Source organism: Pieris rapae, chromosome 11 (assembly GCF_905147795.1).
Source record: "Pieris rapae chromosome 11, ilPieRapa1.1, whole genome shotgun sequence".
In the NCBI taxonomy this organism is placed as follows: domain Eukaryota; kingdom Metazoa; phylum Arthropoda; class Insecta; order Lepidoptera; family Pieridae; genus Pieris; species Pieris rapae.
In genome coordinates this window covers 9136519-9160731 of record NC_059519.1, presented here as the reverse complement: position 1 = coordinate 9160731, position 24213 = coordinate 9136519, and the positions used below count along the sequence as shown (strand labels likewise).

The 24213-nt window shown below is 33.6% G+C and overlaps 2 protein-coding genes across 2 annotated transcripts; both read left to right on the top strand.

Moving 5' to 3' along the window:
- Window positions 1-266: 266 nt before the first annotated feature.
- Window positions 267-5857, top strand: LOC110995361 (zinc carboxypeptidase). The gene is made up of 7 exons (XM_022262488.2): window positions 267-588; window positions 2003-2166; window positions 3155-3381; window positions 3596-3680; window positions 4674-4864; window positions 5343-5427; window positions 5640-5857. The coding sequence occupies exons 1-7, from the start codon at window positions 305-307 to the stop codon at window positions 5831-5833; spliced, it is 1230 nt and encodes a 409-aa protein (XP_022118180.2). The 5' UTR covers window positions 267-304; the 3' UTR covers window positions 5834-5857.
- An 867-nt stretch (window positions 5858-6724) lies between these two features.
- LOC110995356 (zinc carboxypeptidase) lies at window positions 6725-9406 on the top strand. The gene is made up of 6 exons (XM_022262482.2): window positions 6725-7042; window positions 7214-7604; window positions 7674-7758; window positions 8098-8300; window positions 8571-8655; window positions 9062-9406. Exons 1-6 carry the CDS (start codon window positions 6762-6764, stop codon window positions 9328-9330), a joined length of 1314 nt encoding a protein of 437 aa, XP_022118174.2. The 5' UTR covers window positions 6725-6761; the 3' UTR covers window positions 9331-9406.
- The last annotated feature ends 14807 nt before the right edge of the window (window positions 9407-24213 follow it).

Here is a 24213-nt window from a genome sequence, read left to right as displayed (position 1 = left end):
GTCAAAACTAACTTTCAGCCGTTCTGGCATTGTGAGCCATCTAACAAGCCTCTATATAAAAATATAGCTTAGCTGTTTAAAAACCGTAACCTATAATCAATAATATTATCATTTCAAATATCAATTATATCGAAATAATCGATGTAGGAATGTGATTAGATATCAAATTATCAACAAAATAATACACAAGCTAATATCAACTTAACGTACCAATTTTAACGTCCAAAATTGATTAAAATTATAAAATTAATTTTGAAGCATTTGATATTAGAGTAGAATCAATTAACGCAGTACGTTTAGTAAAATGTTACTAAAATTAATTTTATTTGCTGTTTTACCTTTTGTTTTAGCAGAAAAGGCAAGGTATGATAATTATGCCTTATACAAAGTATACCCAAGTACAGAGGATCATGTGGACTTTTTGAGAGATCTGTATAAAGAATCGGATGGATTGGATTTTTGGATACCGCCAGTACGTAAGGAGGAATATGTTAGTGTTGTCGCTTCGCCGGAAAGACGTATGGGTTTCGAGCACTCCCTGAAGAAGAGAAGTGTCAATTATGAAGTTATGCTACAGGACATACAACAGTAAGTTTTATACAATCATTTTAAGGACATGAATTGCAGGACATTGCCGCATACCAAAACTATATGGTTAAAGTCGATTAGACAGTGTATTATCCATGTAGACTACACAGTTAAAATATTATGATTATTAAGTAAAATTTGATGCCTAAATAATTTCAAATATTCAATAGATTTTGTGTAATGAACTTCAAAACTTCTAACTTTCACTCAGTTCGATTCATTCCTTTTTTTCAGTGTTTGTCAAAATTTACCTTTGCACATTGCGTAATTGTTAAGCAATGGTTTTTTAAATGAATTGAATTAAAAGAAGATTAGGGCTATAATATTATACTTGCAAGCAGGGTGTATAAGGTCTTTTGTACCATGTAATTGTTATTTAAATATAATTAAACTTTACTCTGTTTCAAACAGGCATTTTTTTGTTTAAAATTAACCGGGGTAATCTGTATAACTAGACCATGGGTGTGATTATAACTTCAGTCTGACCTCCCAGGGAGCAATGTGACGTCCATATTTTTAATTGTCACCATGAGAATAAACATACCTTTGCTTGATTAAAATTAAACCATTAATTAAATTATTAATAAACAATAAATACGTCAATGTTCTTAAAATTAGTAAAAGTAAAATGCTACAAAAATAATATTTTACAACAAGATAATTAAAGATAAATGACTCAGAGTTTCATTAAAAATTTCCAAGGTGTCATCAGGATTTGAAAGAGAAGTAACTTTTCCAACTGCAAAAATTGAACTAAAGATTAAAGTGATTACATCTGGCTAAAGTTCGTTGGACAATTTTAAAGTTTTATTACTTGTGACCTTACAATTTAAGTAAATTAAAAGTTTTAATCGCTGGAGGAACTGGGGTCAGATGACCATCGCCATAATGGATCAATTTAAACCACGAAATACCTTTTTTGGCATTATATTGAAGCTGCTTCCTTTAAGATTATTATAGCAACTATGTTATGAGAGAGGATATTTCTGGGTAGTTGTCACCAAGGTCCGGTGAAAGACGCTAATCCCATCAGACCAGATAAAATAATAATAATAATAATTATTATTTATTTAAAGTTTGTTTCACAAGAAAAACTTATATGTAAATAAAATCCCTTTTTACGAAAGGAGAGATGAGTCACTCCTCTACTACTCATATTCTCGGCCACAGATCTGCTAAGTCGCGTGCCTGAAGGGCTATCGAGCCAAATTATGTAAATTACTTAGGTAACTAGCTCACTTACCTTTAGAGCCATGAAAAATTGGTGTTCTGATTCGCAGACCTAATGCACACAAAATTACACGAAAATCGGTCAAACCATTTCGGAGTAGCTTCATTACAAACACCGTGACATATTAGATTAGACAATTACTTAACAATAACGGTTTCTTGTTTATCCCCCTTTTTATTTTAGAGCTTTAGATGACCAAGTCATATGGAGAAAGAAACGTGATGTAAGAAATGAGATGTACTGGACAAATTATCAAACATTGGAAGATATTTATAAGTGGTTTTACTATTTAGCTGAAAAACACAGTAATATCGTGTCAATAATTCATGCAGGAACTTCATATGAAGGTAATAAAAAATATTGTGTGGTTATTTTATTTATTTATTTATTTATTTATTTACACTTCGTTGCATTATTATAATAAATAGTTTTATGAAACCACGGTAAAATTGAACCGTTTTTTTCACATTATAGACATTCAACTAAAAAATTTTGGAATAATATTCCATTAAGGGTATAAAATTGCTTTATCGATCTTAATTTTATACTAGGAAAATTGGAATGATAATGGAGCTAATAAAAGTAGACTAAGTCTCCAACTAATATTTTTATCGAATTCTGTGTCTTAGAGAGTACGACATACATAATACTTTACAATTATTTAGATTATATAAATATATAAAAATAGCGTGCACAAATGAATAATAGTCTATACGCTACACGGTCAGCTGCTGCTAACTATGTGCGCCGCTATATTGGCCTTGGCTGCTATAACGAGTGCCTTTCACTTTATCCCTACTCCGCGGCCAACCGTCACGCTACATGCGCCACAAAGACCAAGTAATAAAAGTTTCACTCAAAAGTATGTTTGTAAAATCAATAATTTAAACATACTTAACTGCTTATTTTGAGTAGCTTAGTGGTTAACGCACTTGACGGTTGTGGCTAACAGCACCAGATTCGTCGGCTATGAAAGCAGTAAATGAAAGATCATACACGCAATAAATACTATTCTGTGGTAGTATACTAAAAAAAAACAAACGTATTGTATCATATCAACTTATGCAGTTATAATTATTTATTTATTTTTTATTGATACAGTACTTTTTTCTTTGATGTTAATTCAATCTACCACTCTACCAGACTCTGTATATAGTCTGTCTCACTATAACGCATAACAGCTGCACCCGTACCTATTTTCGTTACGGAATTTCTTGATTCGGTCGCCACGCTCAGAGCCCGCGATAAAATCTATGCAATAACTTAAAAATATGGTTTGATTCACGGAAAAGTACTAATTCCCCTCATTGATCCCTTTTGATACTGACATTTCAGGTAGAAATATCACGGGTGTCAAAATATCCAGGAGATCCGGTAGAAAGATATTTATGATAGAAGGAGGGCAGATCGGCGCGGATTGGCTCTCACCAACCGTCGTTACATATCTGGTTGACCAGCTCGTTAAGGGTGAAGACCCAGAAGCACTGGCGGCTTCGCAGGACTTTGAATGGCATATTTTCCCAATCGTGAACCCTGATGGACACGAATACACCAATGATGCTGTGAGTAAAATCAAAAAAGTTGTTCATTATAGTACAGTTTTTCACAATTTTAACCTACATAGTAAACTTTCGTTTCCTCAAACGACGTCATACTCTTGTTGTTCAAGTAAACTGATTATTATTAACGAATAGAAGTTAATCAGTACCCCAGCTGCTATTTTAAAGTTCGTCAGAATCAATAGAGATCTAAGTAAAACATTCATTAATATTGCAGGTCCGGCTTTGGGCGAAGAATCGACGACCTACCGGCTCCGCAGTTGGTGTTGATCTTACAAAGAACTGGAACTCGCAGTGGGGAGGTGAATAATTTATGAAAATTTAACTTAATAAAGTTCAAATAGGTTACATTGTCTATATTAAAAAATCTCTATAGATTTTAGAGAATATTGTTATGCTGACTAGATGACTTGATTACATTTTGATTCGATGTTAGTGTGCAGGCTACTTCAGCTGATTCCTTTACGTACGTATACGTAGCGCTAAGAAAAAAATATAAACAGAAAATAGTCAATAGGCTGGTCCAATTAAAGTCACAATATATGTAGTTTGGCCGATCAAAGTCAACGCACGGCGCTTTTAGTTTTATACTAATTACTCAGACTGTCTACGAGTAATCGTCCAAGAGGTAGTCTGCACAGTTACTGTTTAAATAGCTAAAGTAGACAAACATAGTGTGTTTTTGTTTTGACTTTGATATTGAAACTAAAAGCGTTATTTTTTGTATTTAATTAAAAAAATGTAATAATCTTAATACTATAAATTAACTGAAATGTTACAGTAGGTTAGTTTTGGTTATATTAAATAAATAAAATAAAACAGTGGGGCTACATTAATTTAGCTCTGGGCCTCAGATTCATGTATCTTTTAGATCAGTCGTCATCATTGGCAAGTAGGTTATCAGCCACCTGTGCCTAACACACGCCGTCTACTTTTTGGGCCTAAGGCAAGCCGGTATCGCCACAATGTTTAACTTCACCGTTCGAGGGAATGTTAAAAGTAGATTGGTGTGCACAGCCGGGAATCGATTCTACAATCTCAGGGACGACAATCCCACGCTAAAGCCACTAAGACAACACTGGCCCAAATTAAATAGGTAGTAGATATAAAAAATTCTATTTAATATATGTTGGGAGTTTGATTTTGATTTTTTAAAGTTTTTTGATACACCATCAATATATTATTGAGAGCAACTATAATATTGTGTTTGTGGAGTTTTATGTGTGTGTGTTACAAATAAACATCCACATCATGAAGTCTCGCTGTACTAAAGATCTTAAATATCTTCGTTTCAGTATTTGGCGGCAGTTTCAGACCAGTAGACCAAACTTATGTGGGCTTAGGACCATTTTCCGAGCCTGAAACTAGGGCGATGTCTAGATATATTGAGGGGATATCTCAAAATCTCATAGCTTTGTTATCATTCAGAGGTTTTGGACAAAGATTCGTAATTCCAGCTACTCCTGCCTCAAATCATGAAATAATGGTACCGATCTTTGTTTCTTAAATTAAATATTACGCCAATTATAAATTGAAAGATTACAGTCACGCGTACGCATTCTAAAGTTAAAAGATTAGTGCATTTTGAATGAAGCTTAAAACTTCAGAAACAGCATATTTTGTACGTATTCGGTATTTATTTTTTGTCATTTTTTAAAATAGGGCAAATGGAAAAAATATATGTTGGATTAGAGTAGCTTATGTATCGATTTATTTAAAAGATCGATACACGATTTAAATAATTTCGCTTGATAGAAAAAAAATACAAGTATTAGCCAATTTTTGACACTTTGAATTCATTTTATGACGAAAATTTTTATAGAACATGTTTTTGAAATTTACACGATACATTTTATCGCAAGCCAAAAAAAACGCACCTGACACAGCAAATCGTGCTGGGATAGGGCCTTAAGCTATGTTAGCATTTATTATTTGAATTAGGTCATTGAACTTTATGTTGACAGGTAAAAATCGGCAGAAGAGCGATGGGAGCACTCGCTGTTCGGTACGACACACAATACAGAGTTGGCACCTCTAGAGATGTATTTGGTATTTTTTTTAATTATTGTACATTTTTTATAAAATTCTCTATTCTTTAATTTTTTTTATATTTAGGTTTTATTTAAATAAACATAATTTGTACTAAAGTGTATATTGAATTAAACATACAAATGAAGATTTCAATAGATATATGAATTTTATATACCGTTATTAATTTTTGTGCCGTTATTTTTTTTGTAATACGTGTCTTTCACCAACAGATGGCGCCACTGGCGTAATCGGTGATTGGGTTAAATTCCGCTTTAACCCACCAATAGTAGCGACATATGCACTACGTGATACTGGTGCTTGGGGCTATCTTCTACCAGTTGGTCAGGTGCAACCAACTTGTGAAGAGACATTTGATTCCGTTATGTCTATTATTCGAGAAGCGAAGTTGGCTAAAGTTTTGTAGAATAAAGATATGAAGTAAACAAGATGTTTCATTTATTTCAGTTTATTGTAAAACACATCTTACCTTACTGCATGAGAAGTATTGTCTCATGTTCAAGCACATTAAGAATAATCTAGAAGCCCAAAGGGAGTTCGTCTGCGTTGTTAAAGTTCTTCTGGGAATTATTAGTAAGCCTAGTGTTCTATGAGAATTTTATTGGTACCAAAAAAAAACGTTTATTATGGAACAAAAGATATACCAGGTGGTATCACTTATTCCACGTCATTAAATTTGAACCTGTAGGCATCCCTACTCATCGGCAAAGAAAACAGGGTATAGGCCGAGAGAAAAAGCTGGCGTAAAAAATTGTCTGTTGATAAATAAAACAGACCCAAAATTTCTGAAAGTAAGTATGTATTTTGTTTCAGAAGTAAATATTCCGCACTTGTTTAACTTTTCTTGTTAAAGAAACGACTATTAATACAAAACTATGGAACGAAATATGTGCGTAAAATTATAATTGACTGTGACATTTTACAGTATATAAATACAACGTCTGCAAACTCGAACGTCGAAAAACGTTATTTTCGGGAATACCCATGTTACACGAAGGTCAAACAATAAAAATGCGTTTTAAAAGTACTCTGTTATAAGGTTTGCTGTACGCGTGAAGTACATGCCAGAAACAATATAAAATCAGAATTGCTATAAATAAATAAACATACTAAATATATAAAGTGTAGTAAAATTTATTATATCTTAATTTTATCTTTCTTAACCCATATCTAAATTACTACGCCGTTTATTAAATTGATAAGAACCGGTATTAATTTCATTAGTTTATCTTAAACTTACTCAATTTACAATAAGATTGTTAATACCGATAAACACTTACACTAAGGTTTTTATCAATAACATTCAGTTTATCCATGACTGTATTAATATCAATATGATCAGGAATATTGTGTTTTTTCTGACATTTACTTTAATAAGTGCTAAATTTAAATTTGATAACTATACATTGTATAAAATATTACCTGAAAATGGAAACGATATTCAATTTCTTCGTAATATACAAGAAAATGATCGAAGATATGATTTCTGGACAAATCCGACTCCCATTTTAGACTTCGTGAATGTTATGTCTAGTCCAGAACATAAGAATGATCTGGAGGTAATCCTTAATGATAATGGAATTAAATATACCGTATCTATGTCCAACGTACAAGAGTAAGTAATATTTTGATTAGTAATTATAAAGTTTTAAGGTGTTTCAGCCAGAGATAAGTTTGTTTTTAATTTAATAATTCAGTATAAATACGCTGCAGAAGTATAAAGTAACTATAGCAAGCAAGATATATATAACGTTGATATTAATTAATGAAGAACAAATTATTACAGAGCTATTAATAATGAAAATCTAGGAACATATACCAGCAGAAACCTTAGGTCAATGAGATGGGATAGTTACTATACCCTGGATCAAATCAATAATTGGTTAGACGATTTAGTTGCAAGATATTCTGACGTAGCTTCATTCATAGTCGGGGGTGAAACCTATGAAGGCAGACAAATAAGAGGAGTAAAAATATCTCACGGTAGTGGAAAGAGAGCGATTTTCATTGAAAGCGGTATACATGCAAGAGAATGGATTACAATAGCAACAACGAACTACATAATTGATCGATTACTTAGAAGTAATAATGAAGATATTAAAGCTATTGCTAGAGAATTTGATTGGTACATCTTCCCTGTAACGAATCCGGACGGTTATGTCTGGAGCCATAATGAGGTAGAAATTGTTTTAATTAATGGTAATATTTAATTTAAATACTTTTTATAATCCAAAATTCTTTTTTAGTTCAGAATGTGGCGTAAAAACAGAAGACCAGTTGGTTCTGAATTTGGTGTCGATTTAAATAGAAACTGGAATAGCAATTGGTTTGGTAAGATCTTTAATATTAATAAACTTATTTGTGTTAATATTAATATTGCCTTTACATATCCACATCGTATTGACATACATTTAACAAAAATATATATAAATGAACTTTTACTACTCTTATATTATGCGGACCCAGTCCGGGAGAAGGCATCATCAAACTTTTTCCACCATAATTTCATTAAAACTCATATGCATTACTCAGTCTATACTTAAGTAATTTATCTAATTTATCTATCTTATATTTTATAAATATGTGGGCTTGATATGATGTAGTTTTATATTTTACTATTAAGAAATATTTGCTTCTTTTTTATTAAATTGTGATATTCTGTTGTTGCAGTTCACGGATCCAGTATGGATCCATCTACCGACATATATGCCGGCAATGGTCCATTTTCTGAGGTTGAAACAAGAACTTTATCAGAATATATACGATCTCTTAGCGGGCAGATTGATTTGTATCTATCGATGCACTCTTATAGTCAGCTATTATTGTTGCCATTCGGAAACTCTACGCAGGGCTATGCAAATTATAACGATGCCGTAAGTAAATATTATGCTTTTCGTAAATAGAATATTAGGCGATATAAGTAATGTTGGAAAGTGACTTTTCTTCGCGTCTTTTCCAGACCTTGATTGTAGAACTGGTAGTAGATGTCAATTTATAGTATACTTTAGACGCTTATAGAAAAATATCTAAACAATAAAATATATTTTGGGTTGGTTTTTCATATATGACTTAGTTTTACTAGCCAATACAAAAAACTTAATTTTTCATAGATCTAAATTATATTTTGATTTATTATTGGTCAGATAAACATAGGAAGAAGAGCTATGGGGGCCTTGTCAGTCAGATATGGAACTCAGTACGCTACAGGAAATATTGCTGAGGCCATATGTAAGTATAATTTATTTAAGTACACGGGACCCGATCATAGTAATGAAGGCTATTCAATGAGATAATATAAAAGAAAAATAAATATACATTTATATAAATGTATAAAAAGTGCCATACAATTTTAATCGAAAAAAAAATAATCTTCAGAATTATCTCGACGTAATCTATATATGAATAAGTTTTTAATGCTCATTGCATCTTAATCATGGATTTAGTTTTCATAAACAAGCATGATGTCCATTGTCATCTTTTATAAGCAAATTTAAATATTTTCATCATATATACATTTATTACTGCGTAACTGGCATTGAAAAAAATTAAAACAAAAACCATTCAGTTACAATTTCCTAACGAAGAATAGTAATTTCCACTGATTTAGCAAAAAATTAAATAGAATTTGTTTTAGATCTTGCAACGGGTGGAAGCATCGACTGGGTTAAAGAAGCTCTGAAGATTCCTCTTGTATATTGCTATGAGTTCCGTGACAGAGGACAATATGGCTTTCTCCTCCCAGCTAACCAAATCATACCCAACAGCGAAGAAGTATTAGACTCAATAGTAGACCTTATTTTCCAAGCTAAGCGATTTGGATATATGAACAGTGCTAATAATGTCAAAATTTCTACCTTAAGTCTGCTCAGTGTGTTTGCAACTCTTTTGTATACGTATATATAAAATATATAATATAATCTAAAGTGAGAGGTGTTTTTATACTTATGATCTACTACTACGTATTTACTACTGAAAGAGTGGCGGAAAGTTTCTTGTCAGTTCTTCTTACCCGCTCTACGGCCTTGACTTGCGAACTGGTTGTAAATGTAAACTTACAGTTAATTTAATTTGTTTTCTTGACGTTCATATGTGTACCTACATGTTTACCTATATGAATAAAGATATTTTGATTTGATTTACTAGCTCTGCCCAAAAACGTCGTTTCGCCTTAAAATATTTTCGGAATATCTTTTTAGTAATGACAACATATCGAAAATTTTGCTATGCATTGAGACAGAGAGAGAGCCCTCGTCAGAGTACAAGGAATAAATATTTAAAAATTTATTTCTTCCAACCTTATTGGAGTTTTGCGCTTAGATACATATTTTTGAATAATTATTATTTATATAATAAAATTTATTTCGCAAACAGTTTTCGGTCATTAAGAACTGAATGTTAAGGTTTAGTGATACACTTAAACCTTAAGTCAATTCAATCCGTTTTATTTCATTGAGAGTGTTAGCAGTCATATTATGCTATGTTAGAAGTTGAAATTCCGTTTTTAACTTATTAAAATCTTTTAAACAAAACACTTATGTATGTATTATTGTAAACTTATTATTAAAAGTTTCTTAAAAAGTTATTTTATTAATGTGCATAAATACTTGTGAATATAGTTCTCACGAGGTCAGGAGGAAAAGCGAATTACAAAATGATAAAATTACATGAGTTATGGGTTATTATTATGTCTAGACCAAACCATATATTATGATATCTATATTGATTATAAACATTTATCGTGATAAAGAGATGATTGTTTTACGTTGCATTTCAATGTTTCAGGTATTTTATTTACGATTTTCACATTTAATAGTAAATTCACTTGTACTTGTACTTTAAATATTGTAGTAATGTTTGATGATTTGATTTTTTTAAAAGCGTACCGAGAGTTTTTTACGCCGGCTTTTTCTCTCGGCCTACTCCCTCTGTCTTCTTTGGCGATGGGTATGGATGCCTACAGGTTCGAATTTAATGACGTGGAATAAGTGATACCTAGATGATCTTATGTTCCAAAATAAACAAATTTATTTTTTTAGTGGCATTACTGTTTAATCATCGTGCGTTGTTTTGCTTTTATTTTGTTGCTTTTGTTTTTATGTTGTATTTCCTATTAAATTATACCGAATAGAATTCAAAGTACCAGAAGACATATTGATTTATCATTGCGTAATTTTTGCGTATAAATATCAAAATGCAAATTTAATTCAATTTACAAACATTCGTCAACGACTTCCATGACAGGTATGTAAAACAGGGTTACCCTTGTTCACAATATAGATCACCACGAAAGCCATGTGATATACGGTTGTTGAACAAACAGGGTAAGTTTAATTTAAAGTATGCAAACAAAAACATTATCTTCATTCAGCAGTATGAATAAAAAAATATTTTATTTGGTTTCAGGAATATCTCGAAAAAGCACGATTAACAAACTAGGTGAAAACTGGTACCGTATCTTAAAAAAATTACGCAATAAAAATAACAGGATAAAAAATATATTAGATTTTTTTATAGAACAGGGGGCAAACGGGCAGGAGGCTCAGCTGATGTTAAGTGATATTGGCGCCCATGGACACTCTCAATGCCAGAAGGCTCGCGAGTGAGTTGCCGGCTTTTTAAGAATTGGTACGCTCTTTCTGAAGGCCCCTAAGTCGAATTGGTTAGGAAATACTTCAGTGGGCAGCTGGTTCCACGAAGCGATGGTGCGCGCCAAAAATTTTCTTGAAAGACGCTCGGTTGTGGACGTCGAGGTGATCAGCGTATAACTTAGGGCCCTTCAAGATATAAGTATACCAATTCTAGGCCGGCAATATAGGTACACAACATGCAGGTATCCTGGCGGGCGTTGTCACTTAACATCACATGTTTTCACCATGTTCTAATAAAAACCGAATAGCGTATGAATAAAAACACTATTAAGGCTTTAAAAATCCAATAATCATTGCCTTTGGACACATTCACATGGTGGGCGGTAAAATGTGCCTTATTAGCTGTGAAACGATGGACGTTGAGGTGGCACGAGTGGAATTTCACATTCTGCCTCGACGACCAATGATAAAACTCAGTCAATGTATGTATCCCAAACTACTCTGAACACACTCTATGGTAAAAGCGGTAGAAGATGCAGAGACCCCACATCTCAACGCAATATTTTAGTTTTTGATTTTAGCAAATACATTATCATTATATTTTTATTATTGTTGACATTGGAATCAACAGCTTAGATATTGCATACAAAACAAAAACACCGACAATCATTATAAATCGTTAGCATAGTGAATCATTATGTTAGTTTGTTGATTTATTTTTATTTGTTCAGCACCACAGTGTAACACAAATCAGTTGTGAATATTGAGTACTAGCTGGCCCTGCGAAGTTAGTTCCGGCCGTTTATATATAAGGACGGCTGGACTGTGTATGTATATATAGTACGGACGCGGAGCACGAAGAATTTCGTACAATGACCTTTGGGCCTACTGCCAGTGGTTAAAAACATTTTTTTTAATAGTACGAATATTAAAAACGGTAGGTTTGATTTTTATTTAGACTAAACGGCTTGATGGATTTATAAAAAGGAAAAGTTATGATTGCGACTAAGATTTGGTAAAAAAAACAGAAAAACTCTTAAAAAAAACATTTAATTTTAGTCAGAGGCATCTATTTCTGATGAACTATCAGATGTTTCGCCAGATACGTTACTACTTATATACTATACTATAACATATATACTACTTATAACAAAACAAACCAAAGTACATGTCCACCACCGCATGTCTTTATGGTTATGACTAAAAGGTTTACAATCTCTGAATACGGCGGTCACTGCATCTGTGTGAGTGCAACGGCAATATGTTTATGCGCAAGCGACAAAGACATAAGATGACGGGTCATTATACGAAATTCTTCGTGCTCCGCGTCCGTACTATAGGCGTAGATAGTCTAATAATATCGTGTCAACTTTAGTTAAACTTAATTAAGGATTTCATTAATGTATTAACAATTGTACAACTTTGTTTCACATGTACCTATAGATTAATACAAGTGTGAAAAGATCCAGTTTTATATCACTGAAATTCTTAATTTATCGTACCCAAAGAATCACAATTAATTGAAGAAAATTAGATAATTAATATAGATTAGAAGCAAAGGTTTTCACAATATCGGTTAAGTGGACTTTTCTCTCTTGAACTTCTCTCTGTATAGGACTTTATTATCCACAGATAATATACTACCAAACCACCCCATATACTGTCTGTCTACTTTAATAATTTTTCTAAAACAGTTTGTTTTTTTATTTTCATTTAAGAGTAGATTTCAAACAAAATAATGAACGAATGCTTTTGGGTGACGTAAAAAATGATGATAAGCATTTGCCGGAATTATGAGTGTATTATAAATGTTTTACAATCCTGTCTTCAGCTGTCCACAATATCAAAGCACATAGAGATTTTCCTTGATAGAATGCGTAAACCATATAAGAACACCATTATCGTAAAGTCGAAATGAAGCCATAGCAAAGGGCATTTTTAGTTATTATTCGGTAGTATCACGGTATTATTTGACTTCCCCACTAACTGTTAGTTAACTGTGTCTAAATTAACAGTATGCAGGTGGGGTTTTATGTGTTTAACTACCTGAGTAATGGCCAGGAAACTTATGACGCAGTGGCTAGGATGAAATTTATATAGGACCATTATTAATATCCTAAGAGTATTTTCACTTAGGTACATATTTTACGCTTTATGAGGAAAAAAGATTTTCTTTATATTTCAGTAATTGCTTGTATTCATAGAATTAAAATAAATAATTTATGTTAAGCACACGTAAACAAAGGATTCATGGTGCATGAGAGAAATGAAATGAATTGGTGGTATAATTAGATAGATTAATTATAAAAATTAGCATAATTATCCAAATAAATAGGCATTCAAATGTCATGTTCATGTTTATAATGTCATAATAATAAGTTATTTAGAATTGATGTTAAGCTTATGTACTAAATACAGGCTATAAAAGCATCTTGACTTTAAAAATTTAATCACCTTTGACATTATATTTCTGTCAAAATTATTAGATTCTCTAAAACCAAAATATCCTTCTGTCATATGCGATGAATATATGATAAAGATGTCTAATCTTTTATTTGACTAAGTTGAAAGAAATATCCATTTATGCACAGCCAGCATATGGACCCTTCTGTCTACCATATAGCGACATCGAATTGGCGATGAGGACTTGGAGAAATTTATCAATTACAGGAGGCAAAAGACTAATAGTCTAGATGAGGTGCTGGACCAGTGGCAATAAATTGCACAGCCGTTCTTACAGCTAACACCACTCAGGTGTGAAGAAGATAGAAATCCTAACTGCTATTTTCGTTGATTTTTATTTACGATTGTCAAAACTTAATAGACGCATTAATAGTATGAAACAACAAAACATATTAAACTAGCGGACCCAACAGACACCTGTATACACCATGTCTTATTTACAACAATTTAAAACTTTGTTTTATTTTTATAATTGTCTTGAACAAACAAATATCAAAATATAATGTGAAGGCGGAGTTTAATTGTAACAATTTAAGATTAAGACCATTTCTCATGTAGTAAGCTACAAAGATACAAGGAATGAAGAAGGAATTTAACAGCCACTTCTTCCTTGCGTCTTTATGCTTCTATGAACATTGTTTATCTGAACTCATCCAAAACACAAAAGCCACAATGAATGAAAGGAAAAAATGAATAAAATTTCCAGTCTTCGCACGGTATTGTGTCGATACATTTTGACAACAATCGTAAATAACTAAACTGTTTTTATTGTTATGACATTTTCATGTCTATTTTTAAGCATAATTAAACTAATTCATCTAAATGTATCACTATAAATATTTATTTATCAAGAGTTAGATTATAAATAAAAAGTATAACGCAGTACTGAGGTAGAACGTAGAACTATCTCCGCATCGATCAATTACATTCGAAATAAGAGCATTTCTTATCAATAATGGATCAATCACTACAACACGGACGGTGTGAAATGGCTTTAATACTTCGAAATGTGTTCAAGGGATAAAATGTTTTGTTAGTCGCAACTACATAGGAATATTAAACTAAAACTTAATTGTTTAAACGTATTTATTAGCTTTTGCGTTTTTTCACCATTTTGCATTTGGGAGTCTGGTATATTATTTGTAAATGAAATGATATGAACCCCACAATAAATTTAATGTATTGTTTTATGGCAAACAAGCATATAGGATGCCCAAATCTGCAGTCATTGCTGCCCACAGATACTTATTTTGGCAGATGCATTGCCGGCCATTGAGGGAGCAGTGTGATTTTTTAAACAGTTGAAAGTCGGGTTTAATTGCCACCACATGTTTTAATGTGTAACTTTTTCCACTTGTCATGTGTGATCGGGCAGATGATAGAAGCGCCATTGCCTTATAAAATAAGAAATGCCAAGATCGCGTGAGCCAGTTACAACGACTCTATAAACATTTTCACACTGTTCAATCAATCGATTGGAATGACCCGCCTCTCGTTACATTCACTAAATATCAATCTATAATTGCTTTTTCGAATTTGATTTAATGTAAGTGTGAAAGGTTTGAGCTAATAAAATACCTTATAAATCGCAAAGTGCCTTGTTTATGGTTGTATACATTTTTAGCTTTATACATATGAGTATTTCCTTCTTTGGAGTATAGACTATAGACTCTGGAGCTGTCAGGTTCCGCACTGGCACTAATTTAAGTTGGCGCCTGGTAGATTGTACCGGTAACCTCTAGGCTGGAGATTTCCTTGTTCAACGAATACAGGAATGCAGCGAGGAAATGCAGAATGAAGGTACACTACGAGGGATCAAACATTTAAAATTATATATAACTATATATATATTTAATAATTTTTGATTATTGTTATGACTATGTAAATAATTTCTTTTCTAAATATTCTTAATACTTTCTACAGTAATAGACTATTCAATGTTGACATTTAAAAACAACTTAAACCTGATATATGGACTTATATTAATTGTTTGCATGAAATAGATTTAAAAATTATTATTTTTTGTTTTATTTGTGACACGTGTTCTTTTTTAAATATTTGGTTTTTTGTTGATTTTTTAATTGAAACTTTTTTGACGTGACAACGTCTTATAAATTGGTTTGCCGGGTGACACTTCAAGAAACTGCGTTACGCTCCGCTCACGTTATGCGCTCACAATGAGAGCGAGTGAGAGGCACGCGTCCCTTCCACTCGGGCATGGTTAGCCCGCCTAAGAGCGAGAGAGACAGACATATGAAATTCAGTGCGAGATTCTTTGTATAAATTAATGTTTTAAATATAATTCTTTGTATAGATAAATGTTTTAAATTGTTACTATTATTTCATCCTTCTTCCTACTCTATACGAATGAATATTCACATTAAAATTATTTTACCACTCAAAGTCGTTGTCACGTAAAACTTTCGCCCGTATACCGACTTTACAGGCAGCCAATTTTTTTTAAACCCCAGTTTTAACTCCCCGGAAACTTTATTTAGACAAACACCGTTTCATTTGCTACCATTTCGAGTTACGATCATCTTTTGACCCAAATAGAAGTCCAGCAAATACGAACGCTTCTGCGGCTTGTCTGCTAAGAGTCAGCCGAGATTTGTCTCGGTTATACTTCTCTTTGTTTTTAAAAGTAAAGATCTCTTTATTTAATTTATTTAGCGAAAAAACTTTGTCATCAACGCATATAATCTTTATAATAGCTGATAGACTTCTACAGTTAACGTTTACATATATATATAATTTAAATTTAGTTTCCAAAAACTTTAATTTTCCATACAATGAAGTTGAAGCTAGCGTCTTATTTTATTTCGAGACAATGTTAATAAGTAGAACGTTTTATCAAAGTTCAGTGTAAAAATGTTACAAAAGCAGCTGTTACACGAGCTGGAACATTCTTTATTCTCAGTGGAATTGTTCGCGGCTCTGCATTTACCTGTGTCACATAGATCTACGATAGCTTGGAGAAGGATAAATATTTAATCAAAATGTTTTTTTTTACAATTCTTATTAATAATATAAGATGTTGTTAACAGAAGTAGTTCTAAATATTTAAATTTAAACTTTAATATTTCAAACAACTTCAAAAAAGAATTATTATGAATGTTTAATATGATTTTTGGGTGTAATAAATCTTTATATCCCTCATATCTCATAAGATATAGTTATATATTTACTTACTGTACAACGTACTTCTTGATACAATTTGGTATATATATTTATTATATATATCATGATTAGTATTATTACATATATTATGAATAAAATGGATTTTGTACTTTCTGTTTCCATATTACTGTGTCAGACATAAACATCCACCCTGTACCTACAAAAGCGTCTAAGTTTCCTTTATCAACGGTTAACTCAACGTTCATACAGGATTCAATGACGAGCTATAAAAGAGTTCTAACGAAAGGTAGACCGAAGGGCCAATATCTTAAGTTGCCCCAATGGGCAACTTACGAATCGCGAACTTTAGTAATAAAGAATGCGACTGAGAAGAGTTTTCTATGTCAGTAGGCAAACACAACCAAAACATTTCGTCATTCCTTCTATATAAAAAAGAAGTAGTTTGTATACAAAACAGAAGAATATCGTGTTCGTGTATGACTTGCTCTAGAATATTAAGCTATTTATTTAACCTTACAGTCCCTCTGATTAAAAATAAATAAATCCTGGCCTCAGATTTATGAATCTGTTTCATGATCATTTTTAAAATCTAATAGGCGAGTAGGTGATCAGCCTCCAGTGCTTGACACACGTCGGCTTTTTGGGTCTAAGACATGCCAGTTTCCTCACGATGTTTTCCTTCACCGTTCGAGCAAATGTTAAATGCGCACCTATAAAGAAAGTCCATTGGTGCACAGCCCGTGATCGAACCTACGACCTCAGGTATGAGAGTCGCACGCTGAAGCCACTAGGCCAACACTGCTCTATTCCATCAATTTAATTAATTCCTCTGAGTACATCGCATTTATTAAGAGAATGCCTCATCCACTTGTATACGCTTTCGTGTTTTCGTATTCAATTTGACTACAAGTAATTCTTTCTACAAATGTGAAAATAATTGAGGTAATCATTGTTTGTTTACCCAAATAGACCTTTGTCGAATAAATGTTTTTAAATTGCAGTTTGTTTAATAGAAATGATACAGTATTAGTTGTAATCAATCATGGATGATTAAGTTAGATAATTCTCGAAAGTATGATTAATTTTTATTTTTGATACCCTAAACGCGCAATCGAAGTTAAGGATATGTAGAACATTTCGACCGCAGCCACTGGGAGATTCAGGCCATGAATGGTTTGACTGGTTTAAGAACTATTTTCTATCCTTCCTCCACATTGGCTCTTCCCCCGGACCGCCGATAGGTGTAGACGTGTAGTGGACCCCTTGTTTATTTAAATATTAAATTATAAATTTGGTAACACTAAATTCAAAGAAGAAAATAGGAGCGCATAAAATCACAAGAGGTAACCGGCGTGTGAAGATACCCAACGTGTGAAGACTACGTAGACAGAGAAACGATCCTGCCACCCTGGTACCTGAGATCGGCGACAACAAACCAGCGCCTGCGCAGCGAACAAGAAGTACGGGTAACACACCTAATTATTAACTATTGGTCATACGTGACCTTGAAGGCGACCACTCACCGCTAAGCTCCACCTTTCACAAGCGCCACTGGATAATTACCTAATTAGCGACACCCCTTTCGCTAATTACCTTGTGACTAATTGGCCCGTTGTAAGATACGCATTAGTGGTTACTTTGCTGTGCATTATTCCCTGGTACAATGTCCGCAATACAGTTAAATAAGTCGTTATCTGACAGTAACATAAATGAAGCAGGTATTGAAAGTACACCACCGAATTTTATTTCCATGCGAAATAGTAGGGTCAATAAAAGGTGCAGAGTAGAAAGAGAACAGGAAATGCATACTTCACCCGCTGAACCTTCGGATTTTTCTCAATTTAAATTATACATGAAAGAATTGTTCGCGTCATTTACGAAGACTCAGCAACAAGAACTTAGAGAAATTAATAACAATCTCAAGGAAATGCAATTAACTAACAGTAACATAGAAACATCAATCACGCGTTTGTTTGCTCAACAAGAAGAGTTTCAGAAGAAGATAGAATCACTAGAGGTACAGACTAAGAAAGATAGGGAGTATATTAATATCCTAGAAGATAAAATAGAGGATCTGCAAAGGACAACTCGGAAGACATGTATTGAAATTAAAAATGTGCCAAAGAACGGAAACGAAAATAGAGACGACTTAATTAATATGGTATTGTGTCTCTCAAAATCTGTAAATTTTAATATGAGCCAGCAAGACATAAAAGATATTTACAGAATCCAGAGTAGAAAGTCTGGGGTAAATAACACCCCCATAATTGTCGAACTAGCCTCATCGATTCTTAAAATGGATTTACTTCTGAAAGTCAAGAGCTACAATATTAAAAATAAAACAAAGATACAGGCTAAACATCTCGGATTTACCAAAAATGAAGAAACCCCTGTCTTTATATCGGAACAGTTAACATCAAAAGGAGCCCGACTATTTTTCCTGGCCCGAGACCTTACAAAATCAAAAGAGTACAAATTCTGCTGGACTAAACATGGCCGAGTCTTCGTCAAGAAAGATGAAAATTCTCGGGTTATCCTCATTAACAGCGAAGCCCAGGTACACCTTTTGCTACAGGAAACGTGACTATACTGTGAAACTTCTTTTTATTTCTTACTATTCTTATCGCTTATTTTTTGTGCATGTATTAGTATTAAGAAAATAATTATTAGTCTATTCATACTTAAAGTTTTAGCATTTATAATTAACCTACATTGTTTTGATAAACCAAGTAACAGTAGTTCAAAAAGTTGTAATCTACGGTATCTAAAAGTATTATTCAGTGTAAAATCCCTTTTTTACGGACATACATACACACTTAAACACACATACACAAAATCATACACACTCTTACACAATAAGTTTAACTGTCTCAATAGCACTATATGTACTCTCAAAACATCGTTACCCTGCAACGGTACTTACATGCAATTATTCAATAGAGTAAAGGGCAAGCTACGCCATTCTGCACGCGTAACTGAATATGGATAATCATTTAAACACCTTATGGGAACTAGATAATACAGAAATTAGTAACTCAGAAATAATTGACATCGAAGAATTTAGTAACTACGTTGAGCAAAATAATTTCACTGTCTTGACACAAAATATTAGAAGTATTTACAGTAATTTTGACGACCTTCAGGTAAATTTACAGCAACTGAATCATGATGTGGATGTAATGATCCTTACAGAGTGCAGACTAAATAATAGTAAACGCTTACCACTCCTCCGTAATTACTCTTCATATCATACTACAAATCAGCTCAATCAAAATGATGGCGTTGTAGCATACTTAAAAAACAACCATCTCTGTCGGGTAACAGAAGTTTCACTCTCGCACGCCTCGGCGATACAGCTAATTATCGCCGAATACGTTATTATAGGTATATATCGTTCCCCATCACACGCCTGTGCAGATAATTTCATAACTTCCCTAAATAGTTATCTCGATACTATTACTACACCTAAAAATATTATAATAACTGGGGATATAAACATCAACCTAATAGGTAGAGAGTCTGAATCCTTACAACAGCGTCACAATAGATTAAATTATTTAAACATGCTGGCAGGACATGGGCTGCTTCCCGGGCACTGTCTACCTACTAGAGAGTCGAACTGCCTCGACCATGTTTTTCTGAAATTCGATAAACTTAAGAGCTCTGCTTTTGTGGCTGTCTTGACTACAACTATCACGGACCATGCCATGGTAGTATTAAACCTAGCACAAAAAACTGTAACTAGAAACTGCCATAGGTATTCAACTTCTATTGACTTTGAAAACGCGTGTAAAGACTTATTTAACTCAGACATGTCATTTTTCAATATTTACAATGATCCGGAGACCTTGGCTAATAAATTTATCCATGAAATAAAAACCATATTACTTTGTAACACTAAAACTAAGACAATCTCTAATAGCAAGCGAATTCTTAAACCTTGGATATCACTAGGAGCCCTACGCTGTATTAAACTTCGCAATAAAATGCAACTTAAACTAAAGAAAAATCCTTTTAACGTAATCTTAAAAATAACATTTAGACGCTTTCGTAACTTCTGTTCAAACTTAATTAAAAAACTTAAACGACAATTTCATAAAACTCAAATAGCTAACTCAGTTAAAAATCCTAAACAGCTTTGGATAAAAATTAATGAAGTAACTCAATTTAAAACCCCCAAATCCTCAAATACATGTCTACTGAATATTACTCCGAATCCGCTTGACTCACTAAACCGTATCAACCAATTCTTTGTTAAAATAGGGTCAACTTTAGCTGAGGACATTTTACTTAACTTCGGTAACCCAACAACTACAGACATTTGTTCTCGGGTGTCTTCGTTTGTTCTTCTTGAGACTAGTCCTCGTGAGGTGGATGCTATACTCATGGGTCTCGATTCTGGGAGCGCACCTGGTTGGGATGGTATACCCACAAAGTTTTTGAAAATGTCCAGAGACTTTATTGTCCCGCTCATTAGCCAGCTGGCTAATTCCTGCTTCAAAACAGGAATATTTCCAGCCGTATTTAAGAGATCGTTGATTACGCCTGTGCATAAGAGTGGGGACCTGAACGACGTCAATAACTACCGTCCTATATCCGTACTGCCATGTATCTCTAAAATATTAGAAAAGTTACTGAACAATAGACTGGTCAATTACTTAAATAAATTCAAAATTTTATCCAACACACAATACGGATTTAGGAAGGGCCTGTCTACACAAGATGCCGTGACTGCACTTACTAATGACATAATTGATAATGTAGACAGAGGTATTAAATGCGTAACAATATTCTTGGACCTTAAAAAGGCATTTGATACCGTTTCCGTTCCCATTCTTCTGCGCAGGCTGGAAGCCATAGGAATTCGTGATACAGCTCTCTCCCTTTTTAGAAGTTATCTACAAGGTCGAAAACAACAAGTTAAAATTAATAATTTGATAAGTGAAGAAGAAACCGTGGAATATGGCGTCCCGCAGGGAAGCGTGCTTGGTCCGACATTGTTCCTGATATATATAAATGACCTTTGTAATATTCGGAGCAATGGCGGACGGATCTACTCATACGCGGATGATACCGCGATTGTGTACACGGGAGCGACTTGGATGGCTGTGAAATCCGCAGCTGAACTAGGTCTGGCTGAAGTAGCTGGCTGGCTTAATACCAACTTACTTTCACTTAATGTTAATAAAACAAATTTTATATGTTTTACTGCGAATCAAAGATCTCAGCCGGGTTACGACTTTGGAGTTAGGATTCATAGGTGTGGTGATCCGATTGCCCAGAATTGTAGCTGTCAGACCATAGAACGTGTCAACTCTACCAAATATCTTGGAGTTACAGTGGACCAAAGGTTATCATGGCACTTACACATCGAAACAATTATGGCCCGGGTTAGAAAACTTATTTGGATATTTAAAAACTTACGCTACGTCATGCCCGCGTCATTGCTTAATAAAGTTTATCTAGCCCTGGCTCAATCTATTATAATATACTGCATTCCCGTATGGGGAGGAGCAACTAAAACTAAGTTTTTAGATTTAGAGAGATCTCAAAGGGCCCTTATTAAAGTAATGAACTACAAACCATATAGATACTCTACCGATGACCTTTACAGAAATAGTGGCTTATTGAGCGTTAGAAAATTATACATTTTGCATATCACCCTACGTATGCACAAAACACTACCATTTAGTCCAGGTAAACTAAAGAAGAGACGTAAAGATATTGTAGCATACGCCCCACGCGTGCACACAGTTTTTGCTCAACGTCAATATACTACACAGGCTGCCTACATCTATAATAAACTGAATCAGAAATTAAATATATATCCGATGTTATTATATAATTGTAAGAATACCGTAACTGGGTGGTTGAAAACTATCACATATGAAGAAACAGAATTAATTTTGACGAGAATCAGATAAACACACACACACTCACACACACACACACACACACACACACGCACGCACGCACGCACACACACACACACACACACACACACGCGCGCGCACACACAAACACACAAACACACACACACACACACACACACACACACAAACACACATGCACGCACTCACACGCACGCACGCAAAGACCGTGCGTTATTATTTGTTTAATTTAGTTAGTTTTTAATTCAAAAATAAATAAATAGAAAAATAATATATTTTGTAACTAAGTTTGTCAAGTCATATTTCAGTTGTTTTGGTCCAAACATTGTAATCTATAATTTAAGGGAAGTTGCGAGGTTGCTCCATCACAAGTATTATTTAACTTACTGGGGCTACCTCAATTTTACATGTATGTTAATGTTTGTGATTCAATAAAATACATTTTTTTTAGAACAGGGACCAAACGGGAAGGAGGCTCACCTGATGTTAAGTGATACCGCCGCCCATGGAGACTCAATGCCAGAGGGCTCGCCAGTGCGTTGCTGGCAAATACAGAAGACTTAAATGGATCAAAATTCGGAATACTATATGTTACTTACATAGATAAAAGAATTTGATTTAATTGGGCTGTGTGAAATGAAAAACAAAAGACGACAAACGAAAAATGTCACTTGTCATGTTTGGACTAAAGATGATGTTGATCAATGACAGTACAACCGCCGTTTCGTCTATCATAAAATCACCGCCAACTTCTTTTAAACGAAATAGCATATTTTTATTGTTTCATACTAAACCTTTATATATAATAATAATAATATATATACCACCTCTGGTATCGCATGTCCATGGGCGGCGGTATCATTTATCATCAGGTGAGCCTCCTGCCCGTTTGCCCCCTGTTCTATAAAAAAAATACATATTGCTTGGTGTATCAGCCATTAAAAAACACAAATCAAGTAAAAACTAATAACTAAACGGGTCATTTAATAATGATCAGACAATATTTCTTACATATGAAAAAAATATTAAAATATTTTTTTTCATAATTTTATTTTTAACGAGCTTGTGGGACGCTCAAAAAGGACAGTCATGGCAGCTCATAAATACCCATTTTTTGTGGGTGCGTTGCTGGCTTATGAGGGAGGAGTACGCTCGAACTTTGAATAGTTGGAGGTCTTATCTCTCAAGGAAGACCCCACCGGGAGTCGATTCCACAGTTCGCTACTTTGCAAAAGAAACGGACTGGGGAAGATTTCTGTGTAACAGTGTATTAATAAATTTCTGCTACAACCTTTTTAGGTCTAGTCCACATTATTATCCATTTCATGTTTTTTTGTTAATCTTATAAGAAAGTAGGTGATCAGCCTCCTGTGCCTGACCACCCATCGACCATTTTTGGGTCGAAGGTAATTCGGTTTCCTTCACCATTCAAGAAGGCTAAATGCGCACATAGAAATAATGTCCAAAGGTGCATAATCGGTGATCGAATCTACGACCTTAGGTGTGAAGGTCGCACACTGAACCCACTGGTCCAACAAAGATTTTCTTTGTTTGATTATGAAATATTAACACTCCAATGAACGACTTTAAATTGAATATTTAAATTACACTTTTGCTGCAAACAGTTTAAATAAAAAAAACTATTAATATCAAAGCTCTCACGCATTTTTCACATTAATGTCGATTTCAATTTAACTATGGGA